Source organism: Gymnoscopelus braueri (assembly GCF_963280865.1).
Source record: "Gymnoscopelus braueri genome assembly, chromosome: 5".
Classification (NCBI taxonomy): Eukaryota; Metazoa; Chordata; class Actinopteri; order Myctophiformes; family Myctophidae; genus Gymnoscopelus; species Gymnoscopelus braueri.
The window spans coordinates 21,957,599-21,976,171 of record NC_137606.1 but is presented as its reverse complement, the minus strand read 5'-3'; the positions used below and the strand labels follow the sequence as shown (position 1 = coordinate 21,976,171).

The 18,573-nt window shown below is 40.2% G+C and overlaps 1 protein-coding gene across 2 annotated transcripts; it reads right to left on the bottom strand.

Moving 5' to 3' along the window:
• Positions 1 to 406: 406 nt before the first annotated feature.
• tbrg1 (transforming growth factor beta regulator 1) lies at positions 407 to 17,873 on the bottom strand. Of its 2 annotated transcripts, none has more exons than XM_080429483.1 (15): positions 17,580 to 17,873; positions 16,056 to 16,228; positions 15,021 to 15,081; positions 14,103 to 14,185; positions 10,902 to 10,938; positions 10,017 to 10,079; positions 8,039 to 8,275; positions 7,763 to 7,833; positions 7,047 to 7,279; positions 6,621 to 6,757; positions 5,256 to 5,402; positions 2,681 to 2,778; positions 1,862 to 1,972; positions 1,598 to 1,749; positions 407 to 1,198 (listed from the first exon to the last, which is right to left on the bottom strand). In XM_080429483.1, the coding sequence occupies exons 1-15, from the start codon at positions 17,649 to 17,651 to the stop codon at positions 1,110 to 1,112; spliced, it is 1,764 nt and encodes a 587-aa protein (XP_080285609.1). In that variant the 5' UTR covers positions 17,652 to 17,873; the 3' UTR covers positions 407 to 1,109. The 2 variants fall into 2 exon arrangements, with proteins under 2 accessions (XP_080285609.1, XP_080285610.1); XM_080429484.1 differs by having other exon boundaries at positions 15,021 to 15,078.
• Positions 17,874 to 18,573: the final 700 nt, after the last annotated feature.

Genomic DNA, 18,573 nt, shown 5'->3' with positions numbered 1-18,573 from the left:
CACAACTACTTTTATGGGGATTTAACTTTCAAGACCACATGTCTTCTCCACATGGAGCCACCAGCTGATTCTTTACACCAGCTGTAGTCATGGTTCACATGACGCTCGTCTGTCACAAGTGTCATGGAACCGATTGTTCCTGGTTTTCGATTTCTTTTACATTTACAACTCTCACATGTACATAAACGTTCAGATTTCAAATATAAAGTGCTGACTGACCCCCATGCCACGGATGTAACAAGTTGAGCCAGCAAAAGTCTAATTACCTGTATATTCCGTATTGGTTCAATAAAAAGCTTTTTAATCCGATCGCCGGCCATTTTCTCCAAATTTTCTCCGATGCTTTCAACTATGCGACACTACTGGTTGGGAGGTGTATTGCACTCTGATACATTACAAAAAAAAAATAATAATAGAAAATGGCCGCCGATCGGATAACATGACATCTTGTATGAATGATATTCATACAAGGTATGATATTCAAGGTATCAATGTATGATATCTTTATGACCAATTCTACATTATCTGCAGACCAGTGGGTGGATTCTGATTAAAAGATTGGTTGCGGGTGGTGGTGCATTAAAAAAAACAATTACAAATATAAATTTGGGTGTCTCATTCCCATTGTGTCCAAGTCCACCAGCTTTATTGCTCGTCTGCTAGCATGTCCATATACGTTACAACAGGCTCATTAATGCACAGTACAAGTCCACCAGTTTTCTTGCTTGTCTGCTGTCATGTTCATATACGTGCACAGTGAGTGATGTGCACGAGGCACAGTGGCATAACTTCATTGATTGATGAATCCTTCATCCCTGCCTACAGGATCGGTCAGGATCTACTATTGTTCTGTGTTCTACACATCCAAAAGGTCAGCTCTTACACTCACAGGTTCATAGTGAATTAGTTTGAAGTAGAACACATCCGTCCTGAAAGATCCCAAGTTCTATTAGAACTGGACAATTTATAGGTAAAGAAACTCTTCCAGGTTGTGGGTCAAATTGTTATTGTAAATGTCTCGTCTTTCATCCCCAAACATGCTGAAGACACAAATGAGATGAGATTTGAGTACGTTTGCAAAGTGGGGAGAGCTTCACGGCTTCAGAAGCTCAGGAGCTGAAGTATGAGGTAGAAGCCTTCATGCCGGGAGATGTCAGAGGGTGTTGATGTGAGGAGCCAGGAGACTGGGACTTTGGTCCTGGAGAAAGTAGAGCCTCAGGTTTACAGCAGAACGTGGTTCAAAGTTATTATGATCTCAGTATACTGCCCAAATGGACAAAGTCAAATATCACTATCTTTGACCAAATACCTCTAGCGATACATGGTAATGACTATCGGTGCTTTCACAAAATATTTACTCAATGAGATCAGTAATGCCTATATAATCACTAAGTGGGAAGAAGGAAATAATAGGACAGTCAGGTAAGTTCAGGAAATGCTTTAAAATTAGGAAAAGACAACACTTTATGATATCCAAAATCCTTGATATATTGCCCAGCCATCTTTAAGTACACACAACAGCTGATGTAGGCAAAACCAAACGTGTGGTTAAAAGTATATTATCCATAATAACACACAAATCTAATATATGACCAACCTGAAATGATGTGATCTGTCTTCACACTTTCAATGTCGAAGTCCTGGTGTCTCTGGTAGGCCTCAAAGTTGACCGAGGCATCGTCTTCTGAGAGACTGTGAGGGACTTGTCCGTCACCAGGACGACAGACCTCAAAACGAATCCACTGGTAGCTATGGTGACGGCACAAAGGATTCATGTCATTTGAATTAGGATGAATTCTTGCACGTAAACATGTCTATACTTTATTATACATATATTTACACTGAGAATAATGCAACTTACTTGCTGCATTTCCGTGCTCCGGGACAGCTCTGGATGAGGTTTTGGATGGTGGGGTGAGAGAACCCGAAGAAGTCTGCTCCTGATGGCACGATGGGGCTCACAGGCTTGGACCTGGAAGTAACAGGTGTTGAACAAAAAAAAAAAAAAGGCCTGTAAGATCCAAGATGTGAGATACTTGCATTTTCACCTTGCATTCCTCACTAATGTTCGCTTAAAATGCTTTAAGCTAAATGGAATGTACTGTAATTTGCTTACAGAGCATCATCTATGTATTAACAGGTTTTGTCTTGGGCACAACATGCTTGCACGGTCAAATACAGACCTGGAGTAGCAGTCAATTAGAAGGAGACCTGGAGCAGTAAAGTGTCTTTCCTATTATACTATTATACTATAGTTCCAGCGACCCCCAGAAGCAAAGATTTGAGTTAAACATGTATATTCAAAGATTTGCACACGTTTTCACAATTTATTTCCAAAAATAGCAGATCTACAAGCTATGAGCGCGGCACAGACCATTACCGTCCTATAGGACCTATAGCACATAACAATGGACATCATGTTGTACCACAGCACACAATGGCCCCTCAATTATTAACCATTAACAAGTTGTGGTTAACGGTTATGAAAAACATTCCAAATGGTCATCCTGTACAACCAACCATCCAAGATGAGTATAATTTTTTGGGAGCATGGAATGTGTTCCAAGGCCACAAGAAAACTGCCCACGGGCCGAATTTGGCCCACGGGCCGCCAGTTGAATGTCGCTGCTCTAATAGTGTGACAACGTACAGTCATCTGTGAGGTGAACTACGGCGGTACCTGACAGATGCAATGGCCTTCAGTAGATCAGAGTGGCACGTCAGAGCGGACGAGGCAACGATGGCATTCTGAGGGTCCTCCTCTGGCACGATCTCAAACTGTGGACATACATTTATATGCAAATAGTTTCAAAGCGAGCACACAGAAAACGCGGTAGGATTTAGATATGTATTACCCTACCCTGCGAGATAAATTGATTGTGTATCTACAGTAGGCCTGTAACGATTCACTCAACTCGCGATACGATTCGAATCGCGATACTAGGTTCACGATTTTTTAACCCTTTAATTAAGACCTGAGGCGATCATTAAAAAAAGTTTTCTAAATCCTAACAGTTTTTTGAAAAAAAATCTAATTTAATTTTTTTCACGATTTTTCAAAAATAGCAGATCTACAAGCTCATAGCGCGGCACTCGGTGCCGCGCTATGAGCTTGTAGATCTGCTATTTTTGAATAGCCAAAGAAATCTAAAGTGACACAGATGCGTTCCAGGTCTTAACACATTTACCGCCGGGCCCGTAGTTCTACGGGCCGTTAAATCCAACGGTTAAGCGCCGAGCCCGTAGTCCTACGGGCTGCGGTCTTTTCGCGCATGCGCGGTCCGGGTGCACTTTCGGAATTTTTTTGATCCACTTCCGTTTCCGGTTTGATGACAGGAAATAGAATTATTTGGGATCCGGTTTTGACGATCACGCCCGCTCCCATTCTACAGACGAAACTGAAACTCAATTCTCTTCCTGTAGTTTTTTCTCCTTGCATTTCACTGTTTAACGTAATCCGCTCTAACTCAAACATGGATGCCCCGTTTGACACGCGATCTTCACTGGGAGATACAGGGAGATCTCGCGGATGTAAACAGACCGTGTAGAGCTCAATCTTAAGGATTTTAACAAGATCTATGGCGACATGAAAAAAACAAAAAAACAACAAAAACACCTTGGCACTGGTGAGTACATTATGAGATTAACCTCTGGCGGTCGATGTGTTAAACACAAAATTATTGACCGAAATGACCGATTTTTTTTCTTCTTAAATTTTTTACTATACTGTGTTTTCTGGTATCCTCTTTTCAATACAGTAGCAAATGACTAAAATGTAAAATCTATTTGTGTCTCCGCCAGGCCGAAAGGCATGGCGAGAGAGTATGTTTTGCACCCTCTCCGTCCGTCCGTCCGTCCGTTCGTCTGTGAACAGCTAATCCAAAGTTTGCAGGACTAGTCCGTTTTGAACAAAATGCCTCAAATCATGAACGCAGTTCATGATTTGAGGCCGAGGCCACTAGGCCGAGGAAGAAATGCCGCCCTTTTCACATTGGCCTGTTATAGCGCCACCAGCAAGTCTAATTTAGCAGAACACATTTTTAGAACAAAATGCCTCAAATCATGAATGCAGTGTCCGCTTGCCGTGAAAGTCCTAAGAAGAAATGGCACTCTTTTCACATTGGCCTATTATAGCGCCACCAGGAGGCCATAATAACGTACCTGACCTGGTGGAGACCGGTGCTCCGAGGAGCACTCTTTCTAGTTCTTTTAATCAATTCTCTTACAAAAATCCTGTATTTTCTTTTTTTTTCGTCTTGTCTCGATTGCGCCCTCTGCTGTTTGCATCACGATACATTTTTTATTAAAGCGATTTAAATTGTCACCAGTTAGAATCAATTTGAATCGATTTACGATAAATCATTACATGCCTAATCTACAGGTATGTGTCCACACACACACACACACACAGACCATCTGTGAACTTGCATGGTATGGATACCTCTAGCTATACTACCAGTTGCAATTACAAAGTTGGTCATTTTTAATTTTTAATGCCTGACATTATGAAATGCACAAAACAAAAAAAAGACAAAAACACACCAGTGGTCTTGCATCTTTTGTACAATATGACATTACTGCCAACCATTTTGTAAAGCACACTGAGGTCCGTTTGATTTTCAAGGAAAAATGGATTTGGATTTAGTTCATTTCAGTATTTTATTAATATCAATTTACAGATTGAACCTTGCTTGAGATAAGTAATCCAACACGCTCAATATACTACAACTGTACAATGAAGTAGTGGTTAATCAGACTAATTGATTTAGTCTCTTAGAATTTAATCTACAAGCAAGATTAAGTCTGTTATTGGTTCTGAATGTTGATAGTTGATCTGAATTTACATAGTACATGCTAGCATGTTTTGGCATCCCATCGTTTGGTAACGGCCAATGAAAAAAAGAAAACACTGTATGTGGTTCTCAAACCTTTTCATGTCAAGGACTCCCAAAATGAAAATTTGTCCGCGGACCCCCATCTCAAAATATTTTGTTCCAGGGACCTCCCAGAAGCAAAGATTTGAGTGACAAATGTTCGCTTTAAAAAAAATATATATATATAAAAAAATGTGCACATTTCTTAAAAAAAAAAAAAAGCAGATCTACAAGCTCATAGCGCGGCACTCTGTGCCACGCTATGAGCTTGTAGACGCTTTATTAACTAATTTAGCTGGGGACCCCCTGGCACCCCACTAAGGACCCCTGGGGGTCCCCGGACCCCACTTTGAGAACCACTGGCGTACGGTATGTGTATACCTGTGGCCCAGCCCCCCCATCCTTGATCTGGCAGGTGTAGAGGCACTGCTGCTCCGGGTTCTTCATGCTGGCAAAGACACGTGTGCTGCAGAAGCCCACTGGATAGATGGCACACTGGTCATGGAACAGCATCCTGTCTGTGATGATCTGGAACAACAATGGACAAGTGTGTTAACCCATTGAGTGTGTTAAGTCCGGGAAAGCCTATACGTTGTTATACCTTTAAGAACCGGGAAAGCATCTGGGCCCTTTTAGGCCCTATGTATATAGCAACAGGAATTTATTTTAATTTGTTGAATAAGAAAATAGAAGATTTTCTGGAAAAAAAATGATTTAGAAAGCGTTTCTTTTCAAATTGGCCTCGGGTCTAAATGAGTTAAATCATAGTGTTTATTTATTTGTGCAAGCAAAAAGAAGTATGTGTCATGATGAGATAAACATTCAATATTAAAATGTTCAATGACGCAATTAACAAAAAAAAAAACCTAGAAGATCCTAAGTCTGACAAAATGAAGTTCACCCTCAAACACAACTAGCATGAAGGAAATGATGTTCTCTCTGTTAACCCTTCACAGACGTTATGATGTAAAGTCTGGATGTATGTTTAGCACAATAGAATAAACACACATATCTACAGCGATGGACGTTTCTTGATTCTAACGTTATCAACCCATTCAACACGTCTGTGTAACCACTTTATCCATTATTGTATACTTTCGCTATTCAAAAAATAGCAGATCTACAAGCTCATAGCCGCGCTATGAGCTTGTAGATCTGCTAGTTTTGAAAGATCTTGAACATTTGCGCAAATAAATATTTGAATATGCATGTATTTATTTAAAGGGAACATTTGTAACTCAAATCTTTGCTTCTGGGGGTCCCTGGAACAAAATATTTTGACATGGGGGTCCGCGGCCAAATACATGTAATTTTGGGTGTCCTTGACATGAAAAAGTTTGAAAACCACTGATTATGGCAAAGTTTTTTTTAACAGTTTTTCCCCCCAGAAGCAATAAGATTTGAGTTACAAATGTTCGCTTTAAAAAAAAAATACATACATTCAAAGATTTTCACAAATTGTCACTATTTTTCAAAAATAGCAGATCTACAAGCTCATCAGCTCATAGCGCAGCACTCGGTGCCGCGCTATGAGCTTGTAGATCTGCTATTTTTGAATAGCCAAAGACATCTTAACTCATTGAGTGCCATTAACGTGTTTCACGTGTTTTTGAAAAAAACAAAAAAACAAAAAAAATAGCCATAAATAATTCAGGCACTCAATGAGTTAAAATGACACAGATGTGTTCCCGGTCTTAATGTTATTAATGAAGTAAATGGGCTGTATGTCAGAGCTGAGACACTGACCTCTCCTAAGCTGTAGACCGTTAGTCCTCCCAGTACGATAGGAAAGACAGGACGGCCGGACGAGTCCAGAACGATGGGCTGCACCAGCTTACGAGAACCATCCGTTAGCTTTCTCTTCTTGGACATCTTCTTTGGAACTGAAGGAACACCACATGAAATGATGAACGGGAAAACGTTGGACATTCTGTTCTTAGCACTTGAGTTTTGCATCATAAAGCCTCATTTCTATTTAATTGTATGACCATGTCACTCGCTGACAACTCATGACTAACAGTGTTTAAGATCATTAAATGTATTATTAGTTATTGTCGGCAAGCAACATAGTAGTATGATTAAATCTAAATTAGCCACTGTATGTCCTTTCTTCTGATAATGTACTTAGTCTTATTTACGATGTGTGGATCAAAATGCACAAAAAAAACTCACCCTCCTCCTTTCCGTTCTCCTTGCCTCGTTCTCTCCTTTCCTTCTTGGGTTTCTTCTGAAGCCCTTCTTCAAGCGTTGGCGCCCCTGAAACCAGGTTCTGATCCACAGAGAGGACACAGGTCCCAGAGGGTCCAGAGGTTAAGGCCACCGCTGGCACAGAACTGGTGCTGGGGGTAGGCAACAGCTCCCCCTCTGACACAGACTGGTATTGCAGCAATGACTTCAGCAAAAATCTGGAAATCAGTATGAACTTAAAATGTGCTTTTTTTTAAAGGAACAAGCAATAAAGCCTTACTGTGAGCAGGCCTCTAAATTGGGCTCTTGTGACGAGGGTCTTGTGGTACCAAGTTCAACCTGCCTTCTCAATGGAAGCTCACACTTGCCTCGCCCTTGCACTAAGGCCATACTGTATGTCCAACCAAAGCATTTTATTTTGCCAGCTAAAAATGCAAGACACACTTCTAAAAAAAACACCCATCTGGGGGCACTTAAGGGCGCTTTGGAGGCCCTTAAACCATGTATATTGCATACTTGTATGTAACAAGAAACAAATAACATAACAAGCACTATAATCATTATCATGGGATTCAAATATAGATTTTCTGACATTTAAATGCTTTGTGGAAATTATCAGCAAGACTGGAATGAAGAATCAAATTGCTTCACAGGAACTCCCTATTGTATTGCATAATCAATAATTGTAATAATATTCTCACCTGCGTTCTTCCTTTGCTCTAACAAACTTCTCCTCTAGGTGAGCAACTTCATCACAGAGGGCTGCATTTTCCTGTGGGCAATTCATTAGAGACAAGACAAGACATTTTGAACATTTTTCACAGTCATGATAAGCTAGCAAGACATTTCTTAAGGTAAAAAGAAAAGTTTTTTTTTTTTATCCATTGTGTACAAAATACTAAACAGAAAATAATTCACTACTATGTAATAAATTGTGTTTTATTAGCAATATAAAATAACTTTCAAGTATCACTCACAAATATCATTGCCCGTGCAGCTTTGCGCAGCCTGAGGTACTTGAGTCTGTATTTTTCATTCTGGTTTTTGCGCTGGACTTTCTTGACCTTGGGCTTGTGCTCGGAGGAGCTGGTGGGGGAGGGGAAGGCGGGCATGGAGGCGGCTGAGCCAGAGCTGGATATGGTGGTCTGGGGAGGGGAGCCCAGGAAAGACTGGGTGGGGAAGGCTGCTAGGGACTGCTGACGCTCCTCATCCGTCTGGTAAGATGACGGGGGAGAACATTAAGGAGAGACAGCGTGAGAGTGAGATAGGAGGGAAAAGTGGGGAAAGGAAGCAAGCAGAAAGGAGAGACAGAGGAAGCAGCTAAAGAGAAAGCTGATTCAAATACAGTAGCACTGACGCCTCCTTTGTGACAGTATGAGAACATGTACGGAGTAAGATGGTAAATATAAAAGAATGCCTTGATGCATACGAAAATAAAATTAGAGCATAAGAAATATGAAAATAACAGAAAAAAATTAACTTACGACATTCACAGAAAACAATCTTTATTTGATGTTTTATCTTACCTGCACGCATCTTGTTTCTTGCTTATAGTTGTTGCTGCTGCTACGACACCAGAATTTCCCCTCTGGGATCAATAGTTATCTTATCTTACTATCAATGCATCTCTGACCATATTCTTATGTTTAATCTGTAGAAAATACTGTAACTCTGCGGAGGATTATTCCTCATTATTAGTCAGTCAGTGGCTGTGACATACCAACAGGCAAAGTTTGGGGAAATATACTGTCCATGGACAATGCCCCCAGCAACACCCTCAACAACATGAGCAACAGGGTTCAGATTCTCTGTAAATGTTCCCCGGCTTTCAAATGTTTAAGCGTGTTTAAAGCAGTGTCGATTTTGTCGACTAAAACTATGCCGAAAAAAGTTCGACGACTTCTTTTTTTCGCTGACGAAAACAACAACAACAAATAAAAACTAGACTAAAATGTTTAGTGAGGGACTAGTGGAGAAGAGATCCAGTAGAACTGAAAGACAAGTCATTTTATGCTTGTATGCGCTCTGAAAATAGCCCACAACGCGTCGCGGCGCGACGCGTTGTGGGCTTGTAGATCGGCTATTTCCAGCATGCAACCAAGTGTAAAATCAGGCATTACGACGCCATCAAGGCACCGCCAACATACATTTTAGTCGACTAAATCAACTGTAGATTTAGTCGACTAAAATCGCATGATATTTAGTCGACTAAAACTAGACTAAAACTAAAACATTTCAGGTGACTAAGATATGACTAAAACTAAATGGAACTTGATTCAAAAGACTAATGACTAAAACTAAATCAAAATGTGCTGTCAAAATCAACACTGGTTTAAAGCAACACTTGAGGCTGAAGTCATTCATAACCCAGTGGTGGAAAGTAACTAAGTACATTTACTTAAATACTGTACTTAAGTACAATTTTGAGGTATTTGTACTTTACTTGAGTATTTCCAATTTCCAATACTTTTACTTCTACTCTCAGAGGCAAATATTGTACTTTTTACTCCACTACAATTATTTGAAAACTTTAGTTACTAGTTACTTTTCTGATATAAACTATGATATAATGAAACATACATTAACCACTTTAGCCCTATTTTATACCTAGGCTATTTGAAAATAGCAGATCTACAAGCTCACAACGCGTCGCGATGCGACGCGTTGTGAGCTTGTAGATCGGCTATTTTCAAATATTTAATACTTTTACTTTTGGTACTTTAAGTACATTTTGATGCCAATACTTTTGTACTTTTACTCAAGTAAATTTTTTATTCTGGACTTTTACTTGTAACAGAGTATTTTTATATTGCAGTATTGGTACTTTTACTTAAGTAAAGAATTTTAGTACTTTTTCCACCACTGCATAAGACCCTGTGCCGTCCAGCAGAGTTGCCCCAAAACATCCCCCTGTGTGCCTCAGTTTGTTTGGAATCCTAAATGACAACAACTCACCAACAGTGCAAAGACTCCATTTCTGTTCTCAATCCTCTTGAATCTCCTGCTGCCTTTTTGTGTCTGAAACACAACGGGACACTGAAGCCGGGGGGCATGGAGTTGGGAAAAGCCCTGACTAAAAAGCTGCGCGCCTGAACTGAATCTTGGAAGCCAGCTAAATGTATACAGATTTGTACAGTTTTAGGGTTTGTGCATCAAAGCCTTAAAAGGGATAGTTCAACCCCCCCCCCCAACAAAAATGTTCCTATCAATTACTCACCCTACGGAGACTTGAATTCATGGATATTTTTTTTGTTTTCGTCGCATTCCTAAGCCAATAATTTGATGACCGGCGGACCGGTAGGCAGCGCTATCCATGAATTCAAGTCTCCATGGGGTGACTAATCGATAGGAAAAAAAATATTTTTGGGGGTGAACTATATCCCTTTAAAAACTGTCCCATTAGTCTGTTACTGAGACTGAATTCCAAGGTGAGATTATGGTGTAATGTCAGAATAGGTACAGTGAGACGATTGCACTATTAAAGGCTTCTGGCAGGCTTGTGGACGTAATTCACTTTAACACTGGAGATGGGAGATGCCCGCGTGTTACCTGCAATGACATATCTGATCTCAGCCTCTTTCTAATAGCAAATCAGTGTTCACAATTGATTATATTAAAATAGATCCTGTGTATTGGTAAATGTTTAAGTTTGACATCTCTTTCGCTGAGTTAAATAAAGAAAAAAAAACGGGATGAGTAAAATATAAAGAAAATAATAATAATTAAAAAAAAACATGAAACATGGATCAACTGAAGAAACAAATGCATTGCTGAAGTGCAATAGACTATACTCGAACACCAGAGGGTGCTGTAACACAGCGTCTCAATCACTGGTCTTACCTCACGGTACATCACAGCTTCCAGGCTGGACTTTGCACTGCAGGGAGAACAGATGATAAAGTCAGTATTTAAAACAGACCCATTCAATCCGGGAACACATCTGTGTCCTTTTAGATTTCTTTGGCTATTAAAAAATAGCAGATCTACAAGCTCTTTTTTTTTGTTTTTTGGCAAATCTTTGAATATATATATATTTTTAAGCAAACATTTGTAACTCAAATCTTTGCTTCTGGGGGGGGGGGGGGGGGTCCCTGGAACAAACCGTTTTGAGATGGGGGTCTGTGGCCAAATACATTTCTAAAAATGTTTTCTAAATCCTAACAGTATGTTGCTATATCAGTGGTGCTCCAACTTTTCCATGTCAAGGACCCCCAAATGTATTTGGCCGCGGACCCCCCCCCCCCCATCTCAAAATATGTTGTTCCAGGGACCCCCAGAAGCACAGCTCAGAGTTAAACATGTTGGCTGTAAAACAATATTATATATTCAAAGATTTGCACAAATTATCCTTTTTTTTTAAAATATATAGCAGATCTACAAGCTCAAGCGCATGCTATGAGCTTGTAGATCTGCAACAACAGGTAGCATTATAGGTATTATTCAATGTAATAACATCCGGTATCACCACACACCATCACCCCTTTTCCTTGGCGGGGTTGAAAGGCATTTCAATTTAGACCAGTGATTCTCAACCGGTGGGGCGTGAGGATATTGCAAGTGGGCCGCCAAGTAATTGGCAGAACACTGAAGATTTGAATAACATAACATTAACACAAAAAAATAAAATGAATGTAAGAGTTGCGATACCAATAAAGAAGAACTTAAAGCACACCATGTTAGTTTCATTGATCCAAGTCAGAACACTATCCATTGATTGAAAACAAACATGCTCTGAAATACTTCAGTGGTCAGATGGATGGGCCGAGAACGGTCTTGCAGTTTTCATGTGTGGGCCCTGATCCCGAAAAAGGTTGAGAACCAACTGATTTAGACTGTGAGACTCCTAAACTCTCCATCAAAACAGATACTTATGCAAATTCTTCTCACGTGTGGTATAACTCCACTATGTTTTGTGGCACAGCTCAATTACTCATTACATTACAGTCATTTAGCAGACGCTTTTGTCCAAAGCGACTTACAATAAGTGCATTCAACATAGGTAGGGAACGAAACTACTAATCACCAGAAATCTTAAGTGCATTTTCTGCTAAAACAAGCAACCAAGAGTATACCTAGAGCTAAGTGCAATATATCAGCTACCTACTTTCTTAAACAGATGAGACAAAATAGCAAAATCAAATGAGCACGAGCTAAAACAAATAAGTGTATCGACTAAACAAGATTCAATAAAACAATACAATAATAAAACAAGAGTTCGTACAACTAGTTAACAACAAGCAGGCAAGGCGAAGAGGAAGGGTAGTGTTTCCTGAAGAGGTGGGTTTTCAGTCTGCGGCGAAAGACGGGCAGTGACTCTGCTGTCCTGACATAATTGGCACAAGAAGCGAGCCCTGCTTTCCCACCGGGTCGTAGTAGCACGCCCCCTTCTGTGACGCACGCGGAACTGCTTCACCCCTAGACTGCTTCACCCCTAGACTGCTTCACCCCTAGACTGCTTCACCCCTAGACTGCTTCACCCCTAGACTGCTTCACCCCTAGACTGCTTCACCCCTAGACTGCTTCACCCCTAGACTGCTTCACCCCTAGACTGCTTCACCCCTAGACTGCTTCACCCCTAGACTGCTTCACCCCTAGACTGCTTCACCCCTAGACTACTTCACCCCTAGACTACTTCACCCCTAGACTGCTTCACCCCTAGACTGCTTCACCCCTAGACTACTTCACCCCTAGACTGCTTCACCCCTAGACTGCTTCACCCCTAGACATGCGTCTCATTCCATGAGGATAGCACTGCCCGGATGATGGAAACTGCATGGGGGGGGGGAGAGCGATAATTTACGATTCTGTCCCTATTGGTACATCAGGCTTTCTCAAAGTGGGTGCCGTGGCACCCTAGGGTGCCGTGACGCAGGTCCAGGGGTGCCGCAGAATACTTTGATCATATTTGACTTTGTAAAACAGACCCGAGTTGCACTGTACTCGGTGCGTTCTATTTCAGTCTACACCAAATATCTGCGCCAAAAATAGCAGATCTACAAGCTTGTAGATCGGCTATTTTTGGCGAATGTTTCCCCTCAGAATGGGGATGCTGGGGTTAAGCGTCAAGTAGAATGTTATTTTCAATCTGTTCTATAATGGAAACGGACAGTCTCTCAAGTTTTCCTTGTGACTTGAGGATACTGTACCTTAGGGGGAAAGATTTACATATTTACGTAGCGTAATATGACATACATGTAAGATGCTGTAAAGTAACAATGTAATTCAGGGGTGCCGTGGATGAAAAAGTTGTTTACATGGGTGCCCTTAGCCAAACATGTTTGAGATCCACTGCGGTACATAACTCGAACGGGCGCTGGGTCAGAAGACGCTTAACGGTGCACACCACGGAGATACCTGGTAATGCAGGGGTTTGGGAGTTATTTAACGCATTGGTTCTCAAAGTGGGGTCCGGGGACCCCCAGGGGTCCTTGGGGGGGGGTTCCAGGGGGTACCCAGCAAAATGTGTTAATATAGCATCACAATAATTTTGACCTTTTATACTTTGGCTATTCAAAAATAGCAGATATACGAGCTCATAGCTCGGCACCGAGGGCCGCGCTATGAGCTTGTAGATCTGCTATTTTTGAAAAATCGTGAACATTTGTGCAAATCCTTGAATATATATATATTTTTAAGCGAACATTTGTAGCACAAATCTTTGCTTCTGGGGGTCCTTGGAACAACATATTTGAGATGGGGGTCCGCGGCCAGATACATATCATTTTGGGGGTCCTTGACATGAAAAAGTTTGAGAACCACTGATTTAACGCGATCCACTCATGTTAGAGGCAGTTCCGCGCGCGTCACAGAAGGGGGGCGTCGTCAAGTTACTACTACGACCCCGGTGGCAAACGCTGGTGCGTGTACAGCACGTCCGAGAAACATGGTCACATGCCATGTGGGAGGAGCCACCCATTAGGGTCGCCTTGAATCAGTCACTATGTCTCACCCGTCAAACCATCTTATTCTTCCGCACAATTTGAAAGGTTTCTCTGATTGAAACACTATATCTAGCAGTTTTGCAAGTTTAAAAGACTGTACTTGGATTGAACGAGGCCCCTGTCGATGATTCTTTGTTTGATCTCCTTAATGTGCATCGGCCGCCCAGCTTCCTCCAAGACGATCTAAAAGGAGAAACATACCACAAAATAAATAAAAAAAAGAGTTGTCACAGATACAGTATCACTTTGGATAATTCACCCTTTAACACCATTTTAAAAAGACACACTTCCTTTTACATATTAAAGCACTTGTTATGTAATAAATGTAATCTGCTTCTCTACACAGAACCAGACCACGTTCAATTGATAAATAAAGAAATACACACACAGCATACAGCTAAACATAGAGAAATATGAGTACTGATGGGCAGCATTTTCCACTTTCCAGTGGAAAAGGTGAGCTTACCCCATTCAAACCGGGAACGCATCTGTGTAACCACTTTATCCATATTTTATACTTTGGCTATTCAAAAATAGCACCGAGTGACGCGCTATGAGCTTGTAGATCTGCTATTTTTGAAAAACATGGGGGGGGCTGGGGGGCTGGCTGGTGCAAATTTTGAGGTGGGGGCCCACGGCCAAATACATATCTAAAATTGTTTTCTAAATCCCAACAGTATGTTGCTATATCAGTGGTGCTCCAACTTTTCCATGTCAAGGACCCCCAAAATGATATGTATTTGGCCACGGACCCCCATCTCACGGACTCCCATTTGTTCCAGGGACCCCCAGAAGCAAAGATCTGAGTTAAAAATGTTTGCTTTAAAAACACATATATATATATATATATATATATATATATATTATTATTATTATTTTATTTTTTTTCAAAGATTTGCATAAATCTTCCATGATTTTTAAAAAAATAGCCAAAGAAAATGTTAAAATGACACAGATGCGTTCCCGGTCATGGATTAAAATGTGTTCAAATGCAAACTCTTCAGAAACATTACAGTACCTGAGCAGCATCGAGCCACGTGAGGTTTGGCTTCTCTGCAATATCACTTTGTGGTTCACTGCTAACAGAAAAATACATGGGAATTTCAAATAATATCATCATTTAAAAAAAGAAAATTGATCTGCCATTAGGAAAAAATACTTTACCAACAGTTGAACAATGTTGTTAAATTGAAAAATTATTTGACAAAATCATGTCTGATATGAAAGAAATAAGAATGATTGTCTTATAAAACAGTAATACTTTTTACACTGCTGTTTGTTTAATGCATTTATTGGGCATGGATGTGGAATGAGAATGTTTTAATAAAAATGGATGAACAGTATAGGTGTAACGATAGTTATTTTTTTCAACGATCTACTATATCGATATGCAAACAGCAAACTATTGTATCGGTTGACTTTGTATCGAATCGTTTTGCAATGCAAATAATCGATGTTATCGATACTCAGTACTCGTGAGTTGTATTTAGCCATTTTAAGAAGAAAAAAGAGAAAGAGGGGTTTAATTACTTTTCCATTACATATCACTACACTTGGTTTATCGATAAATGTGTGTATTCTCTGTGTTCATGTCAAGGTGCAGGTTTGTCCATGTGTGTTCAAATGCAAATACAATGTCCATGTATTTGCCAGAGAATCACTGTGTTTACTTATTTGGAAATCGACTTGGAAATATAAGACACACTGATGTGTGAGATCATTCACCTGAAAGAATGGTACTGGGACAAATTATCCAGTCTCTTTATTGCTTTTACATTTTCAAAAAGTTCAAATCAGTTAATAAAGCGAGGAGAGAAACAAAAAACACATTTCTGGCTGTTTAACCAACCAGTTACACATTTCTTACCGTTTTCCAGTAAAATCATTAACTTCTTTTTTTTTGTTTGTCTTGTGGCCCCCGACTTCAAGTAATTTTACAATTGTGGCCCCCTGCCTAATCTAGTTGAATACCCCTAATGTATCGTGATGCGTATCGTATCGCTGTAAAAATCGTTACACCCCTAATGAACAGTCATTGTTTTGAATGAAACACCTTTCCAGAGTCTCTGAGGTCCCTGACAGAGCTGCCATGCTGTCCAACGCAGGGAAGAGAGAGTAGTTTCCTTGTCCATCCGTCTCTATCTCAGTTTCAAAGTTGGGCAGAGTGTTAAGAGACTCCATCGGCGACAAGGATGAGCCTCGACCCTGGACGCTACTTGTAGAAGGCTGAAACACACAGGAGACGCATTAAGATATGTATATCCACACACACACACACACACACACACACACACACACACACACACACACACACACACACACACACACACACACACACACACACACACACACACACACACACACACACACACACACACACACACGAAGAAGTAGGCTACTCACATGTTTTACTTGAGTAAAAATATCAATACTGCAATGTAGAAATACATTTACAAATACATTACATTTAATACAGTTACAAGTACAAGCCCAGAATTCTAAATGTACTTGAGTACAAGTACAAAAGTAGTGGTATCAAAATGTACTCAAAGTACCAAAAGTAGAAAGTACTCATTATGCAGAATGTCCCATTTCACAAGTGTATAAAAATATATTTTGAAAACAGCAAATCTACAAGCTCACAATGTGTGAACTTGTAGATCTCCTATTTTCAAATGGCCAAAATGTATATAGGGCTGAAGAAGTGGTTAATGTATGTTTTTTTTAATAATAATCTAAATCTGCAAAGTATCTAGTAATTAAAGTTGTCAAATAATTGTAGTGGGAGTAAAAAGTATAATATTTGCCTAGTCTGAGATCTAGTGGAGTAGAAGTAAAAGTACTGAAAATACTCCAGTGAAGTAAAGATACCTGAACATTTTTACTGAAGTACAGTACGAGAGAGAGAGAGAGAGAGAGAGAGAGAGAGCTTCATCTACGCACACGCACGCACACACACACACACACACACACACACACAGTGGTGGAAAGTAACTAAGTACATTTACTTAAATACTGTACTTAAGTACAATTTTGAGGTATTTGTACTTTACTTGAGTATTTCCAATTTCCAATACTTTTACTTCTACTCCACTACATCTCAGAGGCAAATATTGTACTTTTTACTCCACTACAATTATTTGAAAACTTTAGTTACTAGTTACTTTTCTGATATAAACTATGATATAATGAAACATACATTAACCACTTTAGCCCTATTTTATACATAGGCTATTTGAAAATAGCAGATCTACAAGCTCACAACGCGTCACATGGCGACGCGTTGTGAGCTTGTAGATCGGCTATTTTCAAATATTTAGTACTTTTACTTTTGGTACTTTAAGTACATTTTTATGCCAATACTTTTGTACTTTTACTCAAGTAAATTTTTTATTTTGGATTTTTACTTGTAACAGAGTATTTTTATATTGCAGTATTGGTACTTTTACTTAAGTAAAGAATTTGAGTACTTTTTCCACCACTGCACACACACACACACACACACACACACACACACACACACACACACTCTCTCAGAGAGAGAGAGAGAGACACAGACAGACAGACAGAGACTCACCCCACTCCTCTCTATCCTGGCTCTGCTCTGCTCTTTTCCATGGATCATCGGGGATCCTTCACTGGCATCCATCTCATTGTTTACATTCACTACTCTAACACTATGATGCTAATAACTAACAGCTCTTGTGTGTGTGCATATGTATGGATATACTGCGTTTTTATCTCAACAAACACATGACTGGTTTAACTACTGCAGGGCAGACAGCACATGACTGTTTAAAAGGCTGAAGGAGAACGACAATCCATCGTTGAATTGTTATGCGACTTCTCAGGAAGAACTCAATAATAACAGCCGAGCATTTTAGGGGGGGACCACCAGTGTTGCCAGGTTTTGAGAGGGAAACAAGCAACCCGGTCTGCGAAAACAGGCCCCAAAGAAGCGCGCCCTTCGCCCTTATTTTCAAACATAGGCCCTAGTACTACAATGGCTATTTGAAAATAGCAGATCTGCAAGCTCACATCGCGTCACTTTGTGAGCTTATAGATCTGCTATTTTAAAAAAAATGTTGAAGACATTTTAAATACATTTTATATAGAGCACCGAAGTCCTGACGTGACTCGTTCATCCCCAGGTTTGCGGAAGTAATTTCTCTATGGAGAATAACATTGGGTCATCTTAGAATCGTCTCATATAAGAATTGTGGTCCAAAAATAAACACCGTGTGTCGGCGTTATTGTCAGGGAGGAGGTTCTTTATCGTTTATGATAGTCAGTCACTTATATTTGATACAGTCTGTTTCTGGCGAAAATGTAACTAATTCGGCGGAAGTAACATTAGCGTTTTCTCACCGTCAGTTGATGCTTCATATCCATAAGAGTCAACACGCCGGGGTCAGTAGTTTATTTTTGGAATACAGTTCTTATTTGACGCGATATTAAATACGTCTATGGGATTCAGAACGGGGGTGGAAAACTGCGAACCAGGTAGACAAACAAAGGATGTGTAAATGACGTCAGACTTCGGCGGTCTATATTTTCGAAACATTTTAACA